At 37.0% G+C, this 22,054-nt stretch overlaps 1 protein-coding gene across 1 annotated transcript in view; it reads left to right on the forward strand.

Annotated features, from left to right (window-relative positions):
• Nucleotides 1-22,054, forward strand: part of Faf1 (Fas associated factor 1) — a 315,310-nt gene that overhangs the window by 221,706 nt on the left and 71,550 nt on the right. The window contains exons 16-17 of the mRNA XM_031378184.1: nucleotides 12,619-12,755; nucleotides 19,036-19,124. Coding sequence (XP_031234044.1) covers nucleotides 12,619-12,755; nucleotides 19,036-19,124 — 226 coding nt within the window. The remainder of the gene's footprint in view (nucleotides 1-12,618; nucleotides 12,756-19,035; nucleotides 19,125-22,054) is intronic.

Below are 22,054 nucleotides of genomic sequence, written 5' to 3' on the forward strand. Positions count from 1 at the left end.
TGTTTTTCTACATTAAATAGTCCCTATTCAGAAAGTCACATAAACCTAATACCCTCATTTCATATTAAGCCATTACGTATGGGCATTTTAACATATATTCTCTAGTTCTTTCACTGGAGTATAAGCTTAATGAGGGCTAGTGTTACATCAATTGTTTTCTCTTTTTTTCTTATTATGAGGCTCAGTATTATTTGTTGAATGTTATGAGAGTGCAGGATGAGTTTTGAATTTAACCAGACTAGAAGTCAAATATAATTTGTGTAAACCTTTATTATGAAGTTTCCATATTGTAAAATGAAGCTTAAACTACATACCTCAGAGTTGTTCTTTGAATTAAATGAAATGATAGATTTATAATTCTGGCTTAATAACAACAAAAATTACATGGCACTAGCATAGAAACAAACATATAAATTATCTGAATACAAATCCACATAGTATGGCCTTTAAGATGTCTCAGTAGATAAAAGCACTTGTCCTGAGTTCAATTCTTAGAATCTTCCTAAAGTAGGAGAGAATCAACACTGCAAACTTATTCTTTGACTTCTCCACATGTCTGTAGCATGTATACCTTCTATCACTGTGCAAGCATACACAATACAATAATAATAATTAATAATAATTAATCTAAACAGCCACAACCACCCGAATTTTGACAAAGATGGCAAAATTACAAATGGTGTGAGAAAACTGGATATCCATATGTAGAAGAAGAAAACCAGACCTCTAACCCTGATCCCACACAAAAATTCACTCTTAATGTAGCAAATACCTTAATGTAAGACATGAAATTCAAGGTGTAACATTTCAAAATACAGACATGAACAGGGACTCTGAATGAGATTCAGGCAGCTCAGGAAATAAGGCTTCTAGTGAACACTTACAGCGACTGTCATGAAATGTAAAAACTTATGTAGAGAGAACTGACTCCACCCCACATACACCCCAAAATAAATAGTTCTAAACGCCTGGCATATAGTGCTTAATGCATTTAATTATACCTATTTATTTGGTTTCTAACTTAAATATATTAAAATGTTTGGAGGCCAAAAGCAAGTAGTTAACTGTTTGAAACCCGTTGTCTTCCAGTGACAGATGAACATATTCATCTTAGCCTATGTTTCTGAATGTCATTGCAAACAGTTCCTTAAAGCATTTCCTTGTTTGCCTTTCTAGAGTCCCCATTGTCCATGCTTAGAGTGCTCATGATCTTATAGTCTACCAGCACTCATAAACGATTTCTATAAGCTACTGTCCTAGACTTTCTAGAGTCCCCATTGTCTTTTTGGGTTTTCTTTTGTTTGTTTTTTTGTTTTTTGTTTTTTGAGACAGGGTTTCTCTGTGTAGCCCTGGCTGTCCTGGAGGTCACTTTGTAGACCAGGCTGGCCTCGAACTCAGAAATCTGCCTGCCTCTGCCTCCCAAGTGCTAAGATTAAAGGCGTGCGCCACCACTGCCCTGCTAGAGTCCCCATTGTCCATGCTTAGAGTGCTCATGATCTTGGCAGTCTACCAGCATCCATAAACCATTTCTATAAGCTACTGTGCTAGACTTTGCAGGGATCTGAGAGTGAGTTTGTTGGTGTGTTGTTTTTAAAATCAAGCTATTTACATACTTTCCTTCAGATTCTAGTAATTTTTTTGTCATTTATCCCTTTACTATCCTAGTTATTCTATCCATTTGTTTATCTCCCCTCCACCAGGGGGGAAAAAAACTATTAGCAAGCATTCACTATATGCCCAGTTACTAGGCTTAAGTTGGGAAGATATTTTTGCCCCTTCATTTTCTCTCACCGATATATCTTAAATATAGTGTTACCTTAAATATACTGTTAACTTGAATATAGTGTAAAACAAAATAAATCAAATGAATTGAAAACTAATTAACAGTGACAAATAGATGAGTATTTATAAACACTGAGGTTCACTGACATTTTCTACTAGAATACGAAATTCTGTTCAATAATACCAGTGAACTGGGGAAAAAAGGGAAATTCACAGTCATATATAAGCATTCATTACACGTTTTACCATTAGAGTTACTATCCCAGTATGGAATCCTAACAATGCCTCTCCAGATTTCGTGACATTTAAGTTTCAAGAATGAATTTTAGTTCATGACTTTTTTATTTGAGAATCATTAAGTACAGCAATAGACAGCTATTTTCTACTGTTGTTTTGCAAAAGACAGATTTTTTTTTCAAATGAAATTTTAAAATTCTAATCTTATTTAGAAAATAGAGGGCCTCAGGTTAATTCTTTTTTTCAGTAATTCTTTTTTCTTTAGGGAGCTTAGGTGGTATGGTCTATAAATAGTACTTTTTGATGGTGTCACACATGGCAGGTAGATAGAGACTGGAGGAAAACCTTGTACTTTCAATATGCCTGTTAACTCTTGTCAAGCATCAGCTATCTCAAGTGATGTGAACCCTTACTGACTCTGAGTTACAGGTTGATTATTGATTGAAAGCTTTGATGGATGACAGAAATGCTAATACTTTCCTGTGTTCATCTTTTATATCTTAAAATCTGTTCCTGTGTGTTGAGCCTTAGCTTTCCTACATTTCTCATCTGTAAGAGTGATACTTCTTTTTAAATATGAAATTATGTATACATATCAGAATTCAAGAGAATCTAGCCAGCTTTGGACTAAAGAATAAATTTAATTTTGAAATTAGGTGTTATTATCTTCAGTATGTAGATGAGAAATCAAAGACTCAGATAAAGTTATCTAAAGAAACAACTAATAAATGACAATGTGAGGTTTGTCTGTCTTCAGTGTCTTTGTTCTTCCCTCAAAACCATGCTCCATGCAATAGAATATGTTCATATTTTGATGATTTGCAGGTTTCCTATGTCTGTAGGTGTTTTTAAAAATCTTAAGTATACAAAAAGTCTAAATTGTATAAAAAAAATCAGAAAGAAAGTTTATAATCACAAACTTGTTAATCAACTTATTACTTATTTTGAAGGTCTAAATAAAAGTAGAAACTCACTGGGAACCCTGAAGACTATCATAATTTGTACTGTTTTTAGATTGAACAGATTTCAGAAGTAAAAAGCAAAAACTGAAGGCTTTCCAACATCGTCATAGTGTGGATAAAGGTTGCTGAAGCATGAATTGGCCTACCCACATAGTAGATATATATGTTAAGACTAGAGGTAGATAAGAGTAGATTCATTTCCTGGTAAGGGTCCAAAAACATAACCTTGTACTGTAAATTTTAATCTCTCATTCTATGTATTTTCCCCTAGAATGTAATCTAAACTATTTAAATCCAAGTCCCAGTTATAGACCACAATATTTTTTGTAGACTTTGAGTAGTGGAAGCCAAAATATTCTCGGTGTCCTCAGGACAAAAGTAATTTTCTTGTCATATATTCAGTAGTCCCTTCTGTTTATTGTCTAGCAAATAGAAAAGCCAAGAGGAAATGTTGTATAGAATTTAATGTTCACTGCTCTCTTCTATAGCCCTTGGAAAAGAAGTCTTCTCTACATTGCTAGAGGAATTGGAATTAATTATTCCATTAGTCCTTCTAACTTACATTCTGTGATCTGCATATAAGAAAATGTAAGCGTATACTTCAATGGAGGATTTTCATGACTTAAAGTAGTGCTTATGCTCTTGCTACATGTAAGTAGTACTAATACTCACCCACCGCAATCCCCTGGCAAAGTTTCTCAGGCCCTAGTTGTCCTGGAACTCCCTTTGTAGACCCAGCTGGCCTAAAACTCACAGAAATCCTCATCTGCCTTTGTCTCCTGAGTGCTGGGATTAAAGTTGTATGCCACCATGCCCGGTTTGGAAAAAGCAGTACATAATGCAAATGCCTGGAGAAAGGTTACTTTTATATTTGGGAATATTTACGTAGACAACCAATTGAGTTGTCTAAGAATCCAAAATAGTGAAAGATCTGGAATTTTTTGAATTGCCAACATGACAGGTTTTGGATTTTTAGATTAGGGATGCTCCAGCTAAGCTGGTAAGAAAAGGTGACTTAGGATTATTGTTCCTCTACAAATAATTTTAAATTTTAATTATAATTTATTAACTACCTTCTCCTTCCACCTTCCATTACTAAACTGTCAAGTCTCAAAGGCTTTTTACCAAGAGTAATTTATATATAACATATAACAAGGAGAATAAGAGATTACATAGTTTGTTTTTGGTTTTTATTGTTTTGTTTTTTTTGTTTTTTTGGTTTTTTGGTTTTTTGGTTTTTTTTTGAGACAGGGTTTCTCTGTGTAGCCCTGCCTGTCCTGGAATTCACTCTGTAGTCCAGGCTGGCCTCGAACTCAGAAATCCACCTGCCTCTGCCTCCCAAGTGCTCGGATTAATGGCATGCCCCCCCACTGCCTGGCAGGAAATTACACAGTTTGATTTGCTAGCATATATAAGGTTATATTTGTTCCCCAGTACCACCAAACAATAGCAAAATATTATGTAGATTGTGTTTGTGTATGTGTTGTTTTTAAATTCTGGCTAGCAATTTATTGACACAACTTAATAGAAAATTTAAGCTTCAAACAAATAAAAAGTGCGTTTCCAGTTCAGTCCTTCCCAAATTACATTGTTGTCTTAAAATTGCCCTTAGTCTGGTCTGCCTGTATGTCTAATGTCTACAATATGCTTGAAAGGACCTTGTACCAACCTTTTATAATGTGGATCAATAATCATTAAGTATTTGTGCCCTCTTGTCCAATTAGTCTGCTTCACAGACTTTTTCTTAAGTAAATATTTGAAGATGCTCATTTTATTCTGTTTTATAGTGATTAAAACTGAAAATGCTTATCTAGCTCAGGATTGTTGCAAACACAATAAGATGTACATTTGCTGAGTGGAAAATTATTCAACTATCTCATGTCCCAGTATGTTACCATGATAAAAATTTAAGTGATAGTTGAATGTTATGCAATTATCAACCTACAGTGTTTAATTCTGTACACTGATAATTGTTGTGCAAACATATCTATTAACTAAATACCCAAGTATAAAAGTGATAATTTGAAGATATATATGTATATATAATTTTAATATATACTAGCAAATTACCAATGATATTTTTTTTGTTTTATTTTGTTTTGTTTTTTGGTTTTTCGAGACAGGGTTTCTCTGTATAGCTCTGGCTGTCCTGGAACTCACTCTGGCTGGCCTCGAACTCAGAAATCCACCTGCCTCTGCCTCCCAAGTGCTGGGATTAAAGGCGGGTGCCACCACCACCCGGCACCAATGATATTGTTGATAGCAGTTTCACTTATATTATGCGCGAAGTGACTTTTCTTCATCTTTGTTAATCTGATAAGGTTTAGCTCAGAGTTTAAATTTTGGGTCAGTGGTAAGAGCATTTACTGCTTTTGCAGCAGTTCCGTTCCCAACATCCATATGGTTGCTCACAACCTTCTGTAACTCCAATCCTAGGAGATCTGACATCCTCTTTTGACTTCTGTTGGCAACTGGCAGACACATGATGCACAGACATACATGCAGGATAACACTAGTACCCATAAAAGAATAAATTAATGAGTAACTCTTTAAAAATTAAAAATAAATAGGCTTTGCACCATCTTATTATTTTGAGCATCTTCACAGATATCTTAGACTTACCCACTTCTGCTGGCTGTCCTGTACATATTTGCTTATCTTTTTTTTACTAGTGCATAAAAGTTACTTGTATATTAAGCATTGTAATGTGGTTTCAAATTCAGAGGTCGTTTTCATTTTTTTCTTGACTTTTTTATAGCAGTTTTTACCATATAGTAACAGCCTTCTGTTTTGGCTTTTATGTTTTGATTTACTCTAGCCATACTCATTTCTTGTGAACTTTTAAAAAATTTTTTAGAATTCCATGCATAAGTACTATATTTACACCATTTTCTTCCTTCCTGCTACCAGTCCTTCCCATCCCTTTCGACTACTCAAGTTCATGACTTCTTTTCTGCACTTAGTTTTGTTTTATTTACACACACACACACACACACACACACACACACACACACACACACACACACACACACAAGCAAATATTGAAAAAAAAAACCCTCACCTAGTTAGCCCGTTTAATATTGCTTTTATTTTGTACACGTTTGGCACTGAGTACTGCGACTGGACAAGCTGTCAGGTAGCTTGTCTCTGGAAGTCTGGTTCTCTCAGCAGTCACTGATTCTATGCAGCTTTTCAACTAGGGTAAGGCCCTGTCGTAATTTCTTGTCTACTTTGTTGTATTAACTAATGTTGTCATTATGCAGGTCTTGTATCAGCAACCATATTGTTGTGTTTCCTTGAGTGCAGAATACCTGATATGTCTAGAAGACACTATCTAGCAGCCAGGATCTGCCTCCTACACTCTTCCTATCTCCTCTTCTATACTATCACTGAGCCTTAGATGTGTGGGTTTTTAGATATACCAGTTGGATCTAGTTACCCAATTCTCTTTATTATAACCAGTTGTGAATTTCTGTAATCATCTCTATATTTATAAAAAGAAAGTTCTTTGGTGAAAGTTAAGAGCTACCCTTACCTGTGGGTATAAAGAGAAGAACTTAGAATATAGTTAAAAATTACTTTGATTTAAGAAAATGGCAATAGTGGGTTCTCCTCAAAGGTAGTTTGTTACCTATTAACCAGTTAGTTGGTTAGGTTTATAGTGTTAGGCATGAAATTCCTCCAGTGGAGTAGCTTTACATCCCAGTTATTGGTTGCCTCCAAGGTAATGTGATGCTATTGTAATTATTGAGGCCATCTTGCCAGATCAACAGTGACAATTGTTGTTCGTAGGTTTTACAACTGGACTATTTTAGGACTATTAACTGTTCTTCTCCCTTGGCAACTTGCATAACACCTTTAGATAGTATGAGAATTGGTCCTCAAGGAGGAAGATTCCAGCTCAGTTCCAACTCCACATCCTTTGTCTGAAGTATGTGGTGTCCTCAGGAGTAAGGCCTTAACTTCAGGTTCTTGGAGGTAACCACAGGGAATGGCAGTAGACTCTATTACTTGGAGTCTGTTGGAACCCGCTGACTTAACACCTCAATTGAAGGTTTCCCATGCCTGAACTGGGACTTTGTTAGAGAGTCTGTGTTTCTTGGAGAGCGTTACTACCCTGTGTGGCATAATCCATATATACTATTTGTGTTTTTAAGTAAGCTTATAAAGTAATGTTTTCCTATGGCTTGTCCTAACATCCTTAGTGTTATTTTCTTCATCCCTCTCCCATTTTATTACTTTCCTTTTCCCCTTTCACAGGTAGAGGTCACACACACACACACACACACACACACACACACACACACACACACACACACACACGCACGCGCACACATACACATACCACGGCACCCATTTGCTGGCTGTTGACTTCCCTTCCCTCCCTCTGCTCCCTATTCTTTCATCATCTGTAATAACTTCAGGTTATTTACTGAAGTCTTCAGATTCAGAGCTAAGATCAGTATCCTTAGCAATCAGGAAATAAGAATTAAAACTATTCTGAGATTTGATTTTGCCTCAGAATGGCTAAAATCAAGAAAACAGCTGACAACAAATGCTGGTGAGGATTCTAGAGAAAAGGAATCCTGATTCATTGTTGATGGCGTTGCAAACCAGTGTGGCCACTGTGGAAATCAATGTGGAGAATTCTCACAAAGCTAAAAATGGATCTACTGCAGTTCCACCATACTTTGGCATAGCCTGAGAAGACTCAGCATAGACACTTGATGAGTCCTGTTAGTTAGTGCTCTCGATTCATAATCTCTGGGAAATGGAAACAACCTAGATGTCCTTCAGCTGTTGGATGATAATGAAAATGTCATACTTACACGTAGTAGAATTCTATTTATCTGCAAATAAAATGAAATTATGAAACTTTCGGGTAACTAATGGAACTGAAAACTATCCCAAGTGAAGTACCCTAGATTCTTGTCACTGTAAATATATGAGGCTCTTTCATTTGCAAGTCTTTGTATTTTGTGTTCTCTCTTCCTGATGTTGGCTTCACTCTTTTGAACTTTTGATCAAATGTCAACATTACAGTGAGGTCTTCCCTAAACTTTTTTTTGTTTTTTGTTTTGTTTTTTGTTTTTTGTTTTTTGTTTTTCAAGACAGGGTTTCTCTGTGTAGCCCTGGCTGACCTGGAACTCACTCTGTAGACCAGGCTTGTGAGCTATTTGCTTAGGTGTGCTACAGCAGATCTGAGCTCACCATACTCAGAAAGCTAGTAGGAATTAACATTACCTAAGGAAACAAGGTATAGTTCAGTAAAGCTGCATTACCCAAAATATCTTTTGGATGACTCCTTCTGACTTCATTCAGAGACAACCAAAAGCCTTAAAAGAAAACTTAAAGGGTTTCTTAAAAAATGTTCCAAATGTGAGCAGTGCCCAGGAAAAGACATCTCTTAAAGGGGCTGCTTCCTGTGTCTCACCCAGTTCTATCTAGTCTGAATCTCCAGGGAAACTCCCTGGGACACCAGCAGTTGAGGATCACTGAGTATAGTCTCTGCAGCTTTGTTCTGTACTGTTTACCTAACTCAGTATAGATCAAAGACTTAAGACTACAAAACTGAAAGCTACCTCAAAGGGCAGACGGGGTTATCCCAGCAGTGCTGAAGAGTATTTCCAGCTGGAACTCCAGAAAAGAACTGAGTGATGAAAGAAAGAAAAAGAAGTTGTAGTCAAAATAACTCCATGACTGGCCTGGTTTTGGTGTGCTTGATAAATCATTCTTCAAGTTAAAGGAGCTTCACTGTATTTTTCTATTAAAGGGGTGTGGCCTTTCCATTCCACTTTGTTCTATCTCCTTCAGTGAACACTGATCAAACCCTGAACATGTGCACATATGTAAACTAAGAGCCTTATTCATGATAGAGAGCTGCCTTAGACTTTTTTGTTTTTGCTTTTTTAAGAGAAGAACTTTCTTAACCCAAAATCATAAGAATTTGGTGAGCAGCTGCAGCTAACGCATGGTGTATGAAGGTTTGACTCAAAGTATTGGGTAATAACTACTGCAGGCTATTAGGTTGGATACAATTTTATCTGCTGAATAACCTCTTATTAAATATGTGGTTATTGGTGCTACTATATGCACATATATCTCTACATTTGTGCCTGTTTCTCCACATGGAAGTCAGAGGTTAATATCAGGTATTCCTCAGTAGCTACCTTATTTTATGAAGTATGGTTCTTCCCAGTGATGTGGACTTGCTGTTTAGGCTAGGCTAGCTGGCCTGAGAGCGCCAGACACTTTCCTATCTCCACCTCTTTTGACTAGGATTTCAAGTACTGGATTGTTACACGGGACTTACTGATTGAACTCAGAGCCTCATAGTGTATGGCAAGAACTTTACTTACTGAGCTATCTGCCTAGCTCTGTTCTTTAACAATAAAACGAGTAATTGCTTTTGTTTTGTTACTGTTTTGTTATGCAAAAATACTTTTAATGTTGGTGTGAACATACCATTTTAATCATAAAATTAATGATGAAAATGTTACATAGCAGATAGTTCAGTTGGCAAAGGCAGTTGACACCATCCCTTCTGATTTGAGTTCCATCCCCAGGAACCATGAGGTGTGGAATGGAACTAACTCCAGCACATTTCCCTCTTACTTCCACATTCATACTCTACCACACACTCTCCTGCATTCTATTTGCACACACAGGCAGGCAGACACAGACTTAGAAACAACATTAAGCACTTTAGAGTAACAATGTAAGTACTAGTTTTGAGGGTCTACCAAATACTGAGAGCTAGTTTGAATGTATTCTATACCCTACTTCATCTCTTCTTTGTAAAGGGTGGGTGTGTAAAAATATGTTCTTTCCACTTTATGTTGGAGTCATCTTTAAACTCGTGGCAATCAGGTTGAAGCATTAGTGATAATATTGAAACCACCATCTTTTTTAATTCAAAAACAGTACCTGTCATACTAAGTAAGCAGTAGGTTTACAGAATTTAACCTCCTTGAGGCAAATGTGGTGTCACACACCTGTAATTCCAGCACTTGCAAGGTAGAAGAAGGATCAGGAGTTTGAGGTCAAAAATGGGCTGCATGAGAACCTGTCTCAAAAAATTAGAAGAGAGAAGTTTTTTTCATCATTTAGCCATTCCTTTTTTTTCTTTTTAACTTTATTTTGGAGGCATGTGTCCACATTTGTCTGCAGGTGTATATGTCCATGTGCATGAAAACTAAAGGGTCTTGGCATCCTGCTCTTGTAATCTCTGCCTTACTCAATTGTGCCAGGATTTCTTACTAAATCTAGATCTAGGCTGGAAGACAGTAAGTTCCAGCAATCCTCTGCTTCTCACCTGCTTAGTCCTGAGGCTCCTGGTTTGCTTTCTTATCATGGGTGCTCTTACTTCCACAGCAACTGCCCTTCCTTTCCTTCTCAGCCACCCCCTAATAACTTTTTAGTACCTTCTTCCAATAATCTATGGTCATTGGTTTATTTAAGTCGTCTTCTACAGTTCAAAAAAAAAATAAGAGATTCCCCAATGTTTTAAGATAGTTATTTTCCACTTTGGGGTTGAAATTGCTGGAATCTAATGGTTGTAGCATTTAATTATTCCTTCATGAAATCTGACTGAAAAATATTGAGTGAGTTGTAGTTGGGTTGACAATTTTGCTCCATCAATCAGGTATTCTGGAATACTTTTAACTGTTCAAAGGGAACAATACCACAAATATGAGAAACATACTTTTTTCCTTTTCCTTTTTTTTTTTTTTGTTAAAACAGATTGGTTTTACCGTGTCTGTCTTTCTGGGTTTAAACTAAAATTTTGGTTAATGTGATCTTCTCTTCCTACCTTTCCATTTCTTTCTGCCTTCCTCCTGTTCCTCTCCGTCATGTTTCCCTCTCTTCTGTTAGTGTTCTTTCTACCCTCTCGATTGTGTACTCCTTCCCTTCCTTTCTTTTTCTTTCCTGTCAAGGGGCCAGAGGGCATCCTGTTTAGCTAGTGAGGCCAGTGCTATGATGGGCATCTACTATGTGATATCCGCTCAATCCATTGGTGTGAAAGCAACAAGGACTTATTTTTCTCCCTTTTGTAGGAAATAGCATTCCAACTGTTTTTTGACATCTTTAATTTTAGAGGTTGCCAGTGATCAGCTCAGGGTCAAGACTGACTTCAAATATTTTAGTAAGACATATAAAGAAAACTGAGACCCTAACTTGCTAGTCTCCTGATTTACACATCTCTGTTGATGAGTTAAAGCTTTATGAGTGTGAAATTTGGTATGGAAGCTTAGTCTGCTTGAGAACCTTTTATCCCATAATAGTTGTGGAATGTGAAGATTTGAATTTTCATGGGGGCACTGATATTTCATGGCTGACAATGGATTTCTTAAGGCCTTGTCATTTCAAATTGCCATGAGGTCTGGTTATTGCTGCACTAAATGTGTATAAGAACCTGCCTCCCAATGACCGTACTGCAGTGGTGCTAACTTGTCTTGACACTCTGGCTGACAGGTCTGGCTGCCCTTAACAAGATCCACTTTCTGTAGTCACAGCACGGGTTTTACAAAGATTCAGCCTAAATTTCTGAAATGAATTTCTATTGACAGAAAATGTATTGGCTTTAAAAATTAAGAGGTTTGATTCTGTTTTGAATTGGTTATCAAGTGAATCTGAGCACATGACATTTTAATACCATTTGTCTTTTCAAATAGATTTACCTTCTAATGCATGTGACGACAGGACTTTGCTCATCAGCTAGAACATACATTTCAGAGGAGTTGTTACCTAAAATATTATCATAAGGCATAGGAAAACACACGATTTAAGTTGCCTTTCATGAACATAATTAAGAATTAATAAGCTAGTACCAGTGGCTAGTCTCCAGAATTTCCACTGTTTTGCCTTTTGTGACCTGTGTTATTAAAAGTCCATTATTTTTACAGACTTTATTAAATTGGATCTTATTAAAGCATTCTATATTTGCATTTGGTCTTTCATAATTCATTATTATTATGACATTTACTTTTTACCATCAGATCTGAAAACATATCATAAGCTACCCTTTTCTCTTGAAAGAAATGCTAATTTCAAACAGTCCTCTAATAGAAGAGAAAAGCTTTATCAGTTTTTTCATTTATTCCAGATCGTGTTAAGAATACTAATGCTAGACTTCAGTATGCTAATATCTCTGAGCTTTTTTGGCCAAAAGCTTAGAATTGCTTTTATTCCATACTAAATACAAAACTAGAAGACCCACTGCTTCTAGAGGAGACACAGTGCTTCCATGTAGTTCTTGATTCTAAAGACTCAGGGAAATGTTGCTAAATCTATTTTTAGAATGATGCTAGTCATCTTCCTTTGTACCACACTCTATTATTTATCCTAGTTAAGGAATACTCTCCTGGAAATTCTTTTGTTTTTGCATAGTTTAAAAATTAGTACATCTTGCAGTATTGAGACTTAAGAATCCTGTGCTGTCAGCCCCTGCCAATAGTTAGAGGATGCTTCCTTCTTTTCTGTACGATAACCATTAAAGATTCAGTTGAAAACTCAACCTAGTAAAATTTTCCATACTGATAATAAGTTAGGCTATCTAATCTTAATATACTTAGTAATCGCATCTCAGATCTAATAAATTTGTTTGATACTTATTTTGGATTTTGCTTTATTTTAGATTTCTGACAATGTGCAATAGACACTTTGGCAGCGTTATTGCACAAACCATTCGGACTCAAAAGACAGATCAATTTCCACTTTTCCTGATTATCATGGGAAAGCGATCATCTAATGAAGTGTTAAATGTGATACAAGGTAAAGTATATGTCACAACAGAAATAAAATGTTATTGATAACCTTACCATGTTTCCCATTTAAAATATAAAACATCCTAAAGAACATCTTTTAAAGCATATGTACTATGAAAAATGAATATGGTGTTAAATGTCTAGCACCCAATAAAATTTCTTAAAAAGTTTCTTAGTCGTAGGACAGAGAAGTTATGTTCAGAAATGGTTAATTCCCTAAAACCAGCAGTTAGGCTATAATCATTTGTCAGATGTGACATTTATTTCTGTTGATTTATAGCTGTAATATTGATTAGTTGAAAGAATTGCTTATCTTTAATTATCTAGAAAATCTAGTGACTATACATTGCAAATTGAATTTTTCACGTGTCAGTTGTTCCTTATTTGTGTGACTTCTGCCTGAGATACACCCCTGAGGCAAAAAGCTGTGGAATTCCTATGGATTTAACCATAATTTACATTTTCCTGGAAATTTAACCATACTTTACATTCTTTCTTTAAAAAAAAAAAAAAAAGAAGAAGAAGAATGAATGAATGAACGAGTGGTTTTTGTTTTTAATAACACATCCAAAAGCTTGAGTAAAGCATTGCAGTGCTCATGGAAAAGCTTAAATAAAAATAGTTCGCCCACTCCCAAGCTGCCAGGCAAAAGAGTTTTCAAGTGCTCCAAGCCGAAGCTTGGGTCTGGGGTACTTCATTTCGGCCCCATTTAAGTATAATGGGGGAGGGGATTTGTGCATTCCAGTGCCTTTAAAGCCTACACAAAACAAAAGCTCAGGTATTTTGTTTTCTTTCTAACTTTGCAGAGCATGGTTTCCTAGGCAGTCTTTTAAAAGACCAGCTGAGGGATCAGATTCCCACCGGGTGAGGAGAAAGTGAAGACATTTTTGTTCTTGTTTTCCTCATCACAGGCGCAGGCAACATTGTGATAGCTTGTATCTTACAAAGTGTAGGCTATGGACTCCAGAAGCTCTGTTTCAGGAAATCTGCAGGATCACAATTATTTTAGGTTTTGCTTCACTTTGCATTGTTTTTGTAGTTTAGTTGTTTTCCCTTTTCACTATGTTAACATTTACAGGAGTGGCTCAAAGCAATGGCTTCTAAAACAGTTGTCATCTTAGTGGGAAGTCAAGCCTCTTGACACAAATCTCATGGATTAGTAATATCCACTACTGCCACTCACTCACAGTTGTAAAAGGAAAAGGCCATTTAAGAGGATCCTTAAAGAAGCAAACAGGTTTTTGGCATTTTTTTTTTTTTTTTTAATTCTAGCCCTTTTGTTACATGATGTGAACCAATATATTCTAGTTGTCTCAAGCACATGTGGGGTTTCATGAGCTACACTAGTTTCTTCTCCCTGCCTTTCCTGAAGTCATTTTTACAGCCTGACATACAAATTATGCTTATATAGACTGGGCATTTGGGAAAACAAAAGTAATTCTGTCACTTTCTAGTAAAAGAACCAGTGTTGTTTGTTGCCAATGATAAAATTTGAGTTTTTAATAAAAAATTTATATCCTCCACTGGAAGACTAACAACATAAGTAATTTTTGATGGCATTAGCAGTGATATTAATCATGTTTTATAAAAAGATAAGAGACTAGAGATGTTTGATGGAGGCGTAGGGGAAGAGGGTGCCCCTGTGGGCTCGTGCTGAGACATCCCTTTCCCCTGAGGTACCAGCCACATGATGGTATAATATAGAATAGAGTTTATTCAGGGCATGGGGAGAGGAGTTGAGAGGGTAGTAGAGACAGAGAAAGGCAGAGAGGGAGAGAGAAAAGAGGAATAGAGGCCAGCCATGAGGACATGGAGAGAGATGGGAGAGAGGGGAGTGATAAGAGGGTAGCAGGAGCTAGAGGAGAGAGCAAGAAGGCAAGAGAGTGAGAAGGGGGCAAGCAGCCCCTTTTAAAGTGAGTCAGGCACACCTGGGTGTTACCAGGTAACTATGGGGCAAAGCCTAAACAAAATACCAGCATTAACAAGTGTGATTTTTTTTATAACATATATAGTGCATCAATATTCAGAAGAAATACATAAGGCAGTGAAGTAATGTTTTCGAAAGGTATCAGTGCCTAATGGAATGAAGTTATGCATGGAAAAAAGATCAGTTCAGAGATAATGGAGCTGGGTACTGGAGGATGCAATTGTAATCTCAGCTTCTCTAGTGAGTGAGGCAGGAAGGTCAAGAGTTCAAGGTCAGCCTGAACAATAAAGAGAAGCCATGGAGTTTTGAGGGGAAAGGGAAAAGAATTCTAGTGTAACATAGTAGGGAAGTATATGTTTTGATACTTTTAAATTCTCCATGCTGATAATTTGAAGAAACTTCTTGTCAAACTGAGAAATACCTATTACAATGTTTCTTTTCTAATTACATAAATGCAGAAGGCTACATATTCTTCATAAATTTCAACCAGTACAGCGTATTTTCACAAGTTTAATATAGAAATAAATATAAAGCTATAATTGTTTTTTGTTGAACCAGACAGTGCAGAAAAAAATATGTGAGAATGTTACAACTGGACCATTCTTGTCACATTTTTCTTCTGGAATAATTTTTTTTAATAAAAATATAACAGATTAGACTATGATGGCACTGTTACTTTTAAATGAATTGACAAATATGTTGCAAATATTTTCATTTTAATTCTTTAAAAATGTTGTGTTATATTTATTTGTCATGTATGTGTTCTCATCTTTACTATGTAGGTAAGTTCTGTGGTCCAAACTCAGGTTATCAGGTTTGGTGCCAGCACCTTTACCTACTAAGACATTTTGCTTGCCCTTTTATTACAAAGTTTCTAATAAAATAAGTGTCAATGTCTGTGATGGTTTAAATGCGAAATTCCCTTTATAGGTTCAGGTATTTGAATTTGGTGCACAGTTGATGATACTGCTTGAGGAAGTTGTTGAACCTTTAGGAGTTGTGACCTTGCTGGAGGAAGTACATCACTGGGAGCAGGCTTTGAAGATGCATAGCCTCTCTCTACTCTAATTTGCTCTTTGCTTCTTGTATGATTAATTGTAACCAGCCAACTTCCTTCTCTGCCTCTGTGCCATCCTTCCCACCCCTGTCACTGTGCCATGCTTTTCTGCCATACTGGGCTCTATCTGACTGGAACCATAAGCCAAAAGAAACTCAAGTTTCTTTGGTCATGGTATTACTTTACAGCAACAAAATATCTATAAACCACATAAACTAAGGTTATTTTGAGAATTCTAATGGTTTTTAAGACTACAGAAAGATCCTGAGACTAAATTTGGAAACTGACACTATATTTTGTCAATTTTCCCTAAACTACATTTACTGATTCCTTATTCTGTCTCTGACCTTTGAGGACTCAGGTATGAAGTACCTACAAACTCAGTTTAGCAGTGTGTCCTCCCTTTTAGCATTCATATAACTATAGTACTTTCCCATTCATAATTTGAACATTTTGTCCTATGGTTCCAGAGGGGAAGTCCATAATGATGAGGAAGACATGACTCAAGTAGGCATTCAGAGGAGCAAGCTGGTAATCACATTTTTGCAACACATGAAACAAAACAAACTGGAAGTGGGGCAAGGTTATAAACTCTCAAAGCATGCTGTCTGTTACATACTTTCTTCATCATGGCTCTTTTTCCTAAACCTTCTATTACCTCCCTATACATCATCACCAGCTGGGGACCAAGTATTCAAACTCATAACCCTGTGCAGAAAATTCTCATTCAAAGTACCTCAAGTACATGCCATAAAGTGTTCAGAACCTTCTTTTTGCCATTTGTTATATCTTTTAGTAATAACTACCAATGATTGTGTTCTGGGTACCAGGCACATGATAACATTATCTCTGCTACTTCAAAGAACCTTACAGAGGAGTGTAACCTTTCTTTTGAGAACAAGAAAGGTAATTTACAATCTACTCATTCTTCTTTTCCTTCGTTTTTTAAAAGATTTACTCTTGTATCATGTGTTTTGTCTGCATATACATTTGTGCATCATATGTGTCCCTGGTGTCTTCAGAGACTGGAAAAAAGGTGGCAGAATCCCCTGAACCTGTAGTTACAGATGATTGTTAGCTCCCTTGTGGGTTCTGAAAATCAAACCTAGGTCATCTGGGAGAGCAGCAAGTGCTCTGTCTTAGGGTTTCATTGCTGTGAAGAGACATTGTGACCACTGCAACTCTTATAAAGGAAAACATTTAACTGGAACGGCTTATAGTCTCAGAGGTTTGGTCCATTACCATCATACCATCATGACAGGAAGCATGGCAGTGTAGAGGCAGTGTTGAATGAGAATTGTCTGCACATATGTTGATCTGCAGGTAGCAGAAGGAGACTCTGTGCCACACTGGGTATACCTTGAGTATAGGAGATCTCAAAACCCCATCCCTACAGTGACACACTTCTTCTAACAAGGCCACACCTACTCCAACAAGGCCACACCTCCTAATACTCTTATTCCCTATAGGCTAAGCATTCAAACACCGTTTCTATGCGGGCCATAACTATTCAAACCACCACATGCTTTTAACCACTGAGCCATGGTTCTAGCTCCTCATTCATTTTCGTATTAAACTCATACTCATAGAGCCCTTGTTATGAGCTAGACATTTTCTAGAAACTACATTAAATATCTTGTGAGTAGCACAATTTTTATTTCAACTCTTAGTACAAGGCTAACTCTGTTTTTTTTAGTGCCCAGATAATGTGAGGCCTTGTACTGGCTGGTTTGGTGTGTCAACTTGACACAAGTTAGAGTCATCACAGAGAAGGAAGCTGCAGTTGGGGAAGTGGCTCCATGAGATCCAGCTGTGGGGCATTTTCTCAATTAGTGATCAAGTGGGTGGTGCTATCTGTTGGCTGGAAGTCTTGGGTTCTATAAGAGAGCAGGCTGAGCAAGCCAGGGAAAGCAAGCCAGTAAGGAACATCCCTCCATGGCCTCTGCATCAGCTCCTGCTTCCTGATTGGATTCCAGTTCTGACTTCCTTTAGTGATAAACAGCAATGTGGAAGTAAACTAAATAAACCCTTTCCTCCCCAACTTGCTTCTTGGTCATGATGTTTTGTACAGGAGTAGAAACCCTGACTAATACTGGCCTGTAACTTATTTGAGAAAATAGTAGTGCTATGAACAAACTGGAGCTCCCAAACCCCAAACTGCCAACAATCATGAAGGAAATATGGAGAAAGGTCATTGAAAAATCATATTAGCCATGTCCTATGCTGGAAAAGACCATCAAGGATGCTTGCTCTTTATCATCCTGATGTCATTTCATTAATGTGGCATGACAGCATCAGAGGCCCTTTAGAATCTTATCTCTTCTGTAGATTTGAAAGGAAAGAGAGCTCTCTCATGTAACCTCATGAATTTCTCTTTTGTAAGCCATCCCAAGCAAAATTATATACACTTAGGAGATGTTATTTATACACATTACCATTTTTAAAAATTTTTTAAAATAAAGTTAAGGAAAAAAAATCAAACATCTTTAAACTCCATAAAGATCACAGTCTAGTCATTCATTTGAAAACTTACAGGGAAAATATTCATTGAGGGAAATAAATTTTTTTTTTCAAACATTGAATTCCTGTTTGTTTTGACAGAGAAATTTCAAGTATAGAAAATGGCTGGCAGAAATAGGGTGTGACTTTTTAGGCAGCTTAGTGGTAAAGTGGTATCTAGCATGCCAGTCTCCAACTCCACATTGGTTGGAGTTGGGGTGCCAAAGTCGGGGGTGCACAAAGAAGAGATAGGCATCAGAGGAAGGGCTGGCTCCTGAATTAGCCTCACCTGGTTTCAAGTCCCGGCACTGTGATTACTGCCTTGATCTTTGTTGGGTGGGTTTCTTGAGCCTTTTAAAGATATTTTCCCTTCTCTTGAAAATCTAAAGTATAATTACTTCTTCATGGAACTGTACAGATCAGATGAGATGAAAGCATAAAGTAATTTAGCGTAATCACAGACATGTAAACAATTGGTAGCTGTTGCTACTGTTAATAACACTGTTGTTTTTATAAATTGAAAGGACTTTTGAACCTCTTGACTTGGACATTCTTCTTTCTGGTGCTAAAAATTGTTAATTGAAGTTGCTCCAAATCTGATTTTTCTAAAATTTCAACTACCACTGTTGTTTATTGAACATATGAAACATTTCATTGAAAGTAATTTAAACACTAGCTTTCCTGTCTAATATTTTTAATGCTTTTAATTCTTTACTAAAAGGGTTCTTTCATTTTTAATAATTTTAATAACTTAAAGTTATGTAAAATTCTATATAGAGCTTGGAATCTCTTATGTCTCATTAGGTAATACAACAGTGGATGAGTTAATGATGAGACTCATGGCTGCAATGGAGATTTTCTCAGCTCAACAACAGGAAGACATAAAGGATGAGGTAAGACAAGAGGTGAAATGGAATTTCCATACGAGGTTGATGAGGTGATCTGCCAATGGTGATGAGTGACTGTTTCATGACTGATAGGTAAGGATGGTAAGGATACAATTCTAAATTTGCCAAGCTCCCTTAATACCAGCCATGTGACTCTTTGATCTTTTCTTGCCACGACTCCAAGTTCTAAAGATTTACTTAAATTTATGGATTATTTACATTTTACTAAATTTAGGGTGCTGCACAGTTCATTTTTCAAGAAAATAATTCATTAGCTAGTTTGCAGGTTTAGTTCAGGAATTTCTGCTTCCTATAAGAGTTTTGTTGCTGTTGTTTTGTTTGTTTTTTATTTTATGTTTATGAGTAGTGTCGCTGTCTCCAGATATATCAGAAGAGGGCACAGATCCCATTACAGATGGTTGTGAGCCACCATGTGGTTGCTGGGAATTGAACTCAGGACCTCTGGAAGAGCAGTCAGTGCTCTTAACCACTGAGCTATCTCTCCAGCCCCTGGATTTGGTTTTTTAAGACAGGGTTTCTCTGTATAGCTCTGGCTATCCTGAAACTCACTATGAAAACCACGCTGGCATCATACATGGAGATCCACCTGCCTTTGCCCCACAAGTGCTTGGATTAAAGGCATGCACTACCACTACTCTGCAACTTATATACAATTTATCTGTAAAAGTATTTTTAGTCTCCTATTGTTTTGTCGTTTCAGAGGCTTACTGCCTCTGTCTTCTAACCTAGGCCTACTCCTAGAAGCTTCTAGCCACCATGCAATCTTATCTAACCCTAGAGTGTTTTCAGCCTCTGAGACTTACTGCTAAATATGTATATTCTTTCTAGTTCTTTCTGAACTTTGGCTGGCTGGTTCAACTTAGCTGTTCAGGCTCAAACTCCTATCCTAGCTGACTGATTCAGTCTGACTTCTCTCTGAGCCTCTAACTTTTTGCTCTGCTTGGCCCCAAACTAACTCTAGCAATCTGCTCTGATCTTATGGTGCGTTCTCATTCCCTTGTTCCTACTGTCTACACCTGTGTCTAGCTTGTTCTCTGTCTGCAACTTCTCTCTATCCAATGTCCAGGAAAATTGCCTATCTTCTCTCAATCTGCTCTGCTCTTTTATGTAGTGTACTTTTCCCTTCTCCTCTCCTGAGAGTTGATGTATCCTTATTCTGTCAAATCTTTCTCTGATTCATCACTTTTTCTGGTACTCAATTAGATATCACTTTCAAACATGGGTTTGTCCTGCAAACTAACTTATCTTTATCCTTTGGGATTAATGGTGTGTGCTAAGGGCTGAGCCACACCACAACTAGAAACAGTTGTTTCTGTTTTGTTTTGTTTTCTTTTTTCAGTAAATAACAAAATCTCTCACAGTGTGATGAAATGTCCTGCAACATTTATCATTCCATTTTCTACAGGCTTAGTAGGAGGCACTGAGCTAAGGAGCCGAGGACTAAATTTGATAGAGATATTGCCAACTTTAGTGTTTAATATAGAATACATAAAAGAATAGCTACATTTTCCTTCATTACTATGCTCTCTCTTCATGGTACTAGAGGTTCAGCAGTTCTCAATCTACAGGTTGTAATCCATTTGGAAGTCAAACAGCCCCTTCACAGAGGTGACCAGAATTCATTTGGAAAACACAGTTATTTGCGTTAATGATTTGTAACAGTAGCAAAATTACAGTTATGAAGTAACAAAAAATAATTTTATGGTTGGGGGGTCACCCATCATGAGGAACTGTATTAAACTGTATCATAGCAGCCGGGCGGTGGTGGCGCACATCCAGCACTTGGGAGGCAGAGGCAGGTGGATTTCTGAGTTCGAGGCCAGCCTGGTCTGCAGCGTGAGTTCCAGGACAGCCAAGGCTACACAGAGAAACCCTGTCTCGAAGAAAAAAAAAGAAAGAAAGAAAGAAAAGAAAAAACTGTATCGTAGCATTAGGAAGGTTGAGAACTCTGGCTCTAGATGATCCAATCCAACTATAAGCTGTGTAGATCATGGATATGGAGCCTCAAATATAAGACAGTACAATTGAGGTTGGGATGATTATGTTTAAATGAGAAAACTAAAGGTCAAAGTTAAGTCAGTTTACCCAGGGTCATCTAGTTGGTGGCTCTTAACAATCCCTTAATCATTAATACTAGATCAATTAAGAACTTTCTATATTATCAAAATAATTCTTTAATAAAAGTATGAAGCAGATATTAGCATATGTTAATTGAAAAGTGCTAAGCTTTTGGATATTTGTAAACTTATACTTTAATTTTTTTAATTTTTAAAATTTTCTGTAGAACAGCAAAAAGAGAAAGTAGTTCTAAGCAGTATCTAGGAATCCAGCGTATCTTCAGTAGAGTACTCTTTCATTTAGTGCAAATGTAAAACTATAGGCAGTATAAGACTCCACGAGTGCATTTTGCTTTACTTAGCTGTGTCTTCCATTCAATTAAGAGGTTTTTGGGGTTTTGAGGGGGGGCCTTCGAGACAGGGTTTCTCTGTGTATACCTGGCTGTCCTGGAACTCACACTGTAGACCAGGCTGGCCTCGAACTCAGAAATCCACCTGTCTCTGCCTCCTAAGTGCTGGGATTAAAGGCGTGTGCTGCTGCTGCCACCGCCACCGCCACCGCTACCTGGCCAATTAAGAGGGGTTTTGTTTGATTCTTTTTGCTTTGGTGGGGTGGAAAGGTAATTGGTTTTGTTTGAGTGTTTGCTTGTTTTGAAATGGGGTTTTCTTTTGTAGCCTTGGTTTTTGGAACTCACAGTATAGACCAAGCTGACCTAGAACTCACAAAGATCTGCCTGCTCTCCCTCTAATACTAGGATCAAAGTTGTGCACGACCACCTAGGCCCAATTATGTTTTTTTGTCTGTTTGCTTTTTCGATAGGAGTCATCTTTTTTTTTTTTTTATTTATTTATTTTAGA

This window comes from Mastomys coucha, unplaced genomic scaffold, assembly GCF_008632895.1.
Source record: "Mastomys coucha isolate ucsf_1 unplaced genomic scaffold, UCSF_Mcou_1 pScaffold18, whole genome shotgun sequence".
Classification (NCBI taxonomy): Eukaryota; Metazoa; Chordata; class Mammalia; order Rodentia; family Muridae; genus Mastomys; species Mastomys coucha.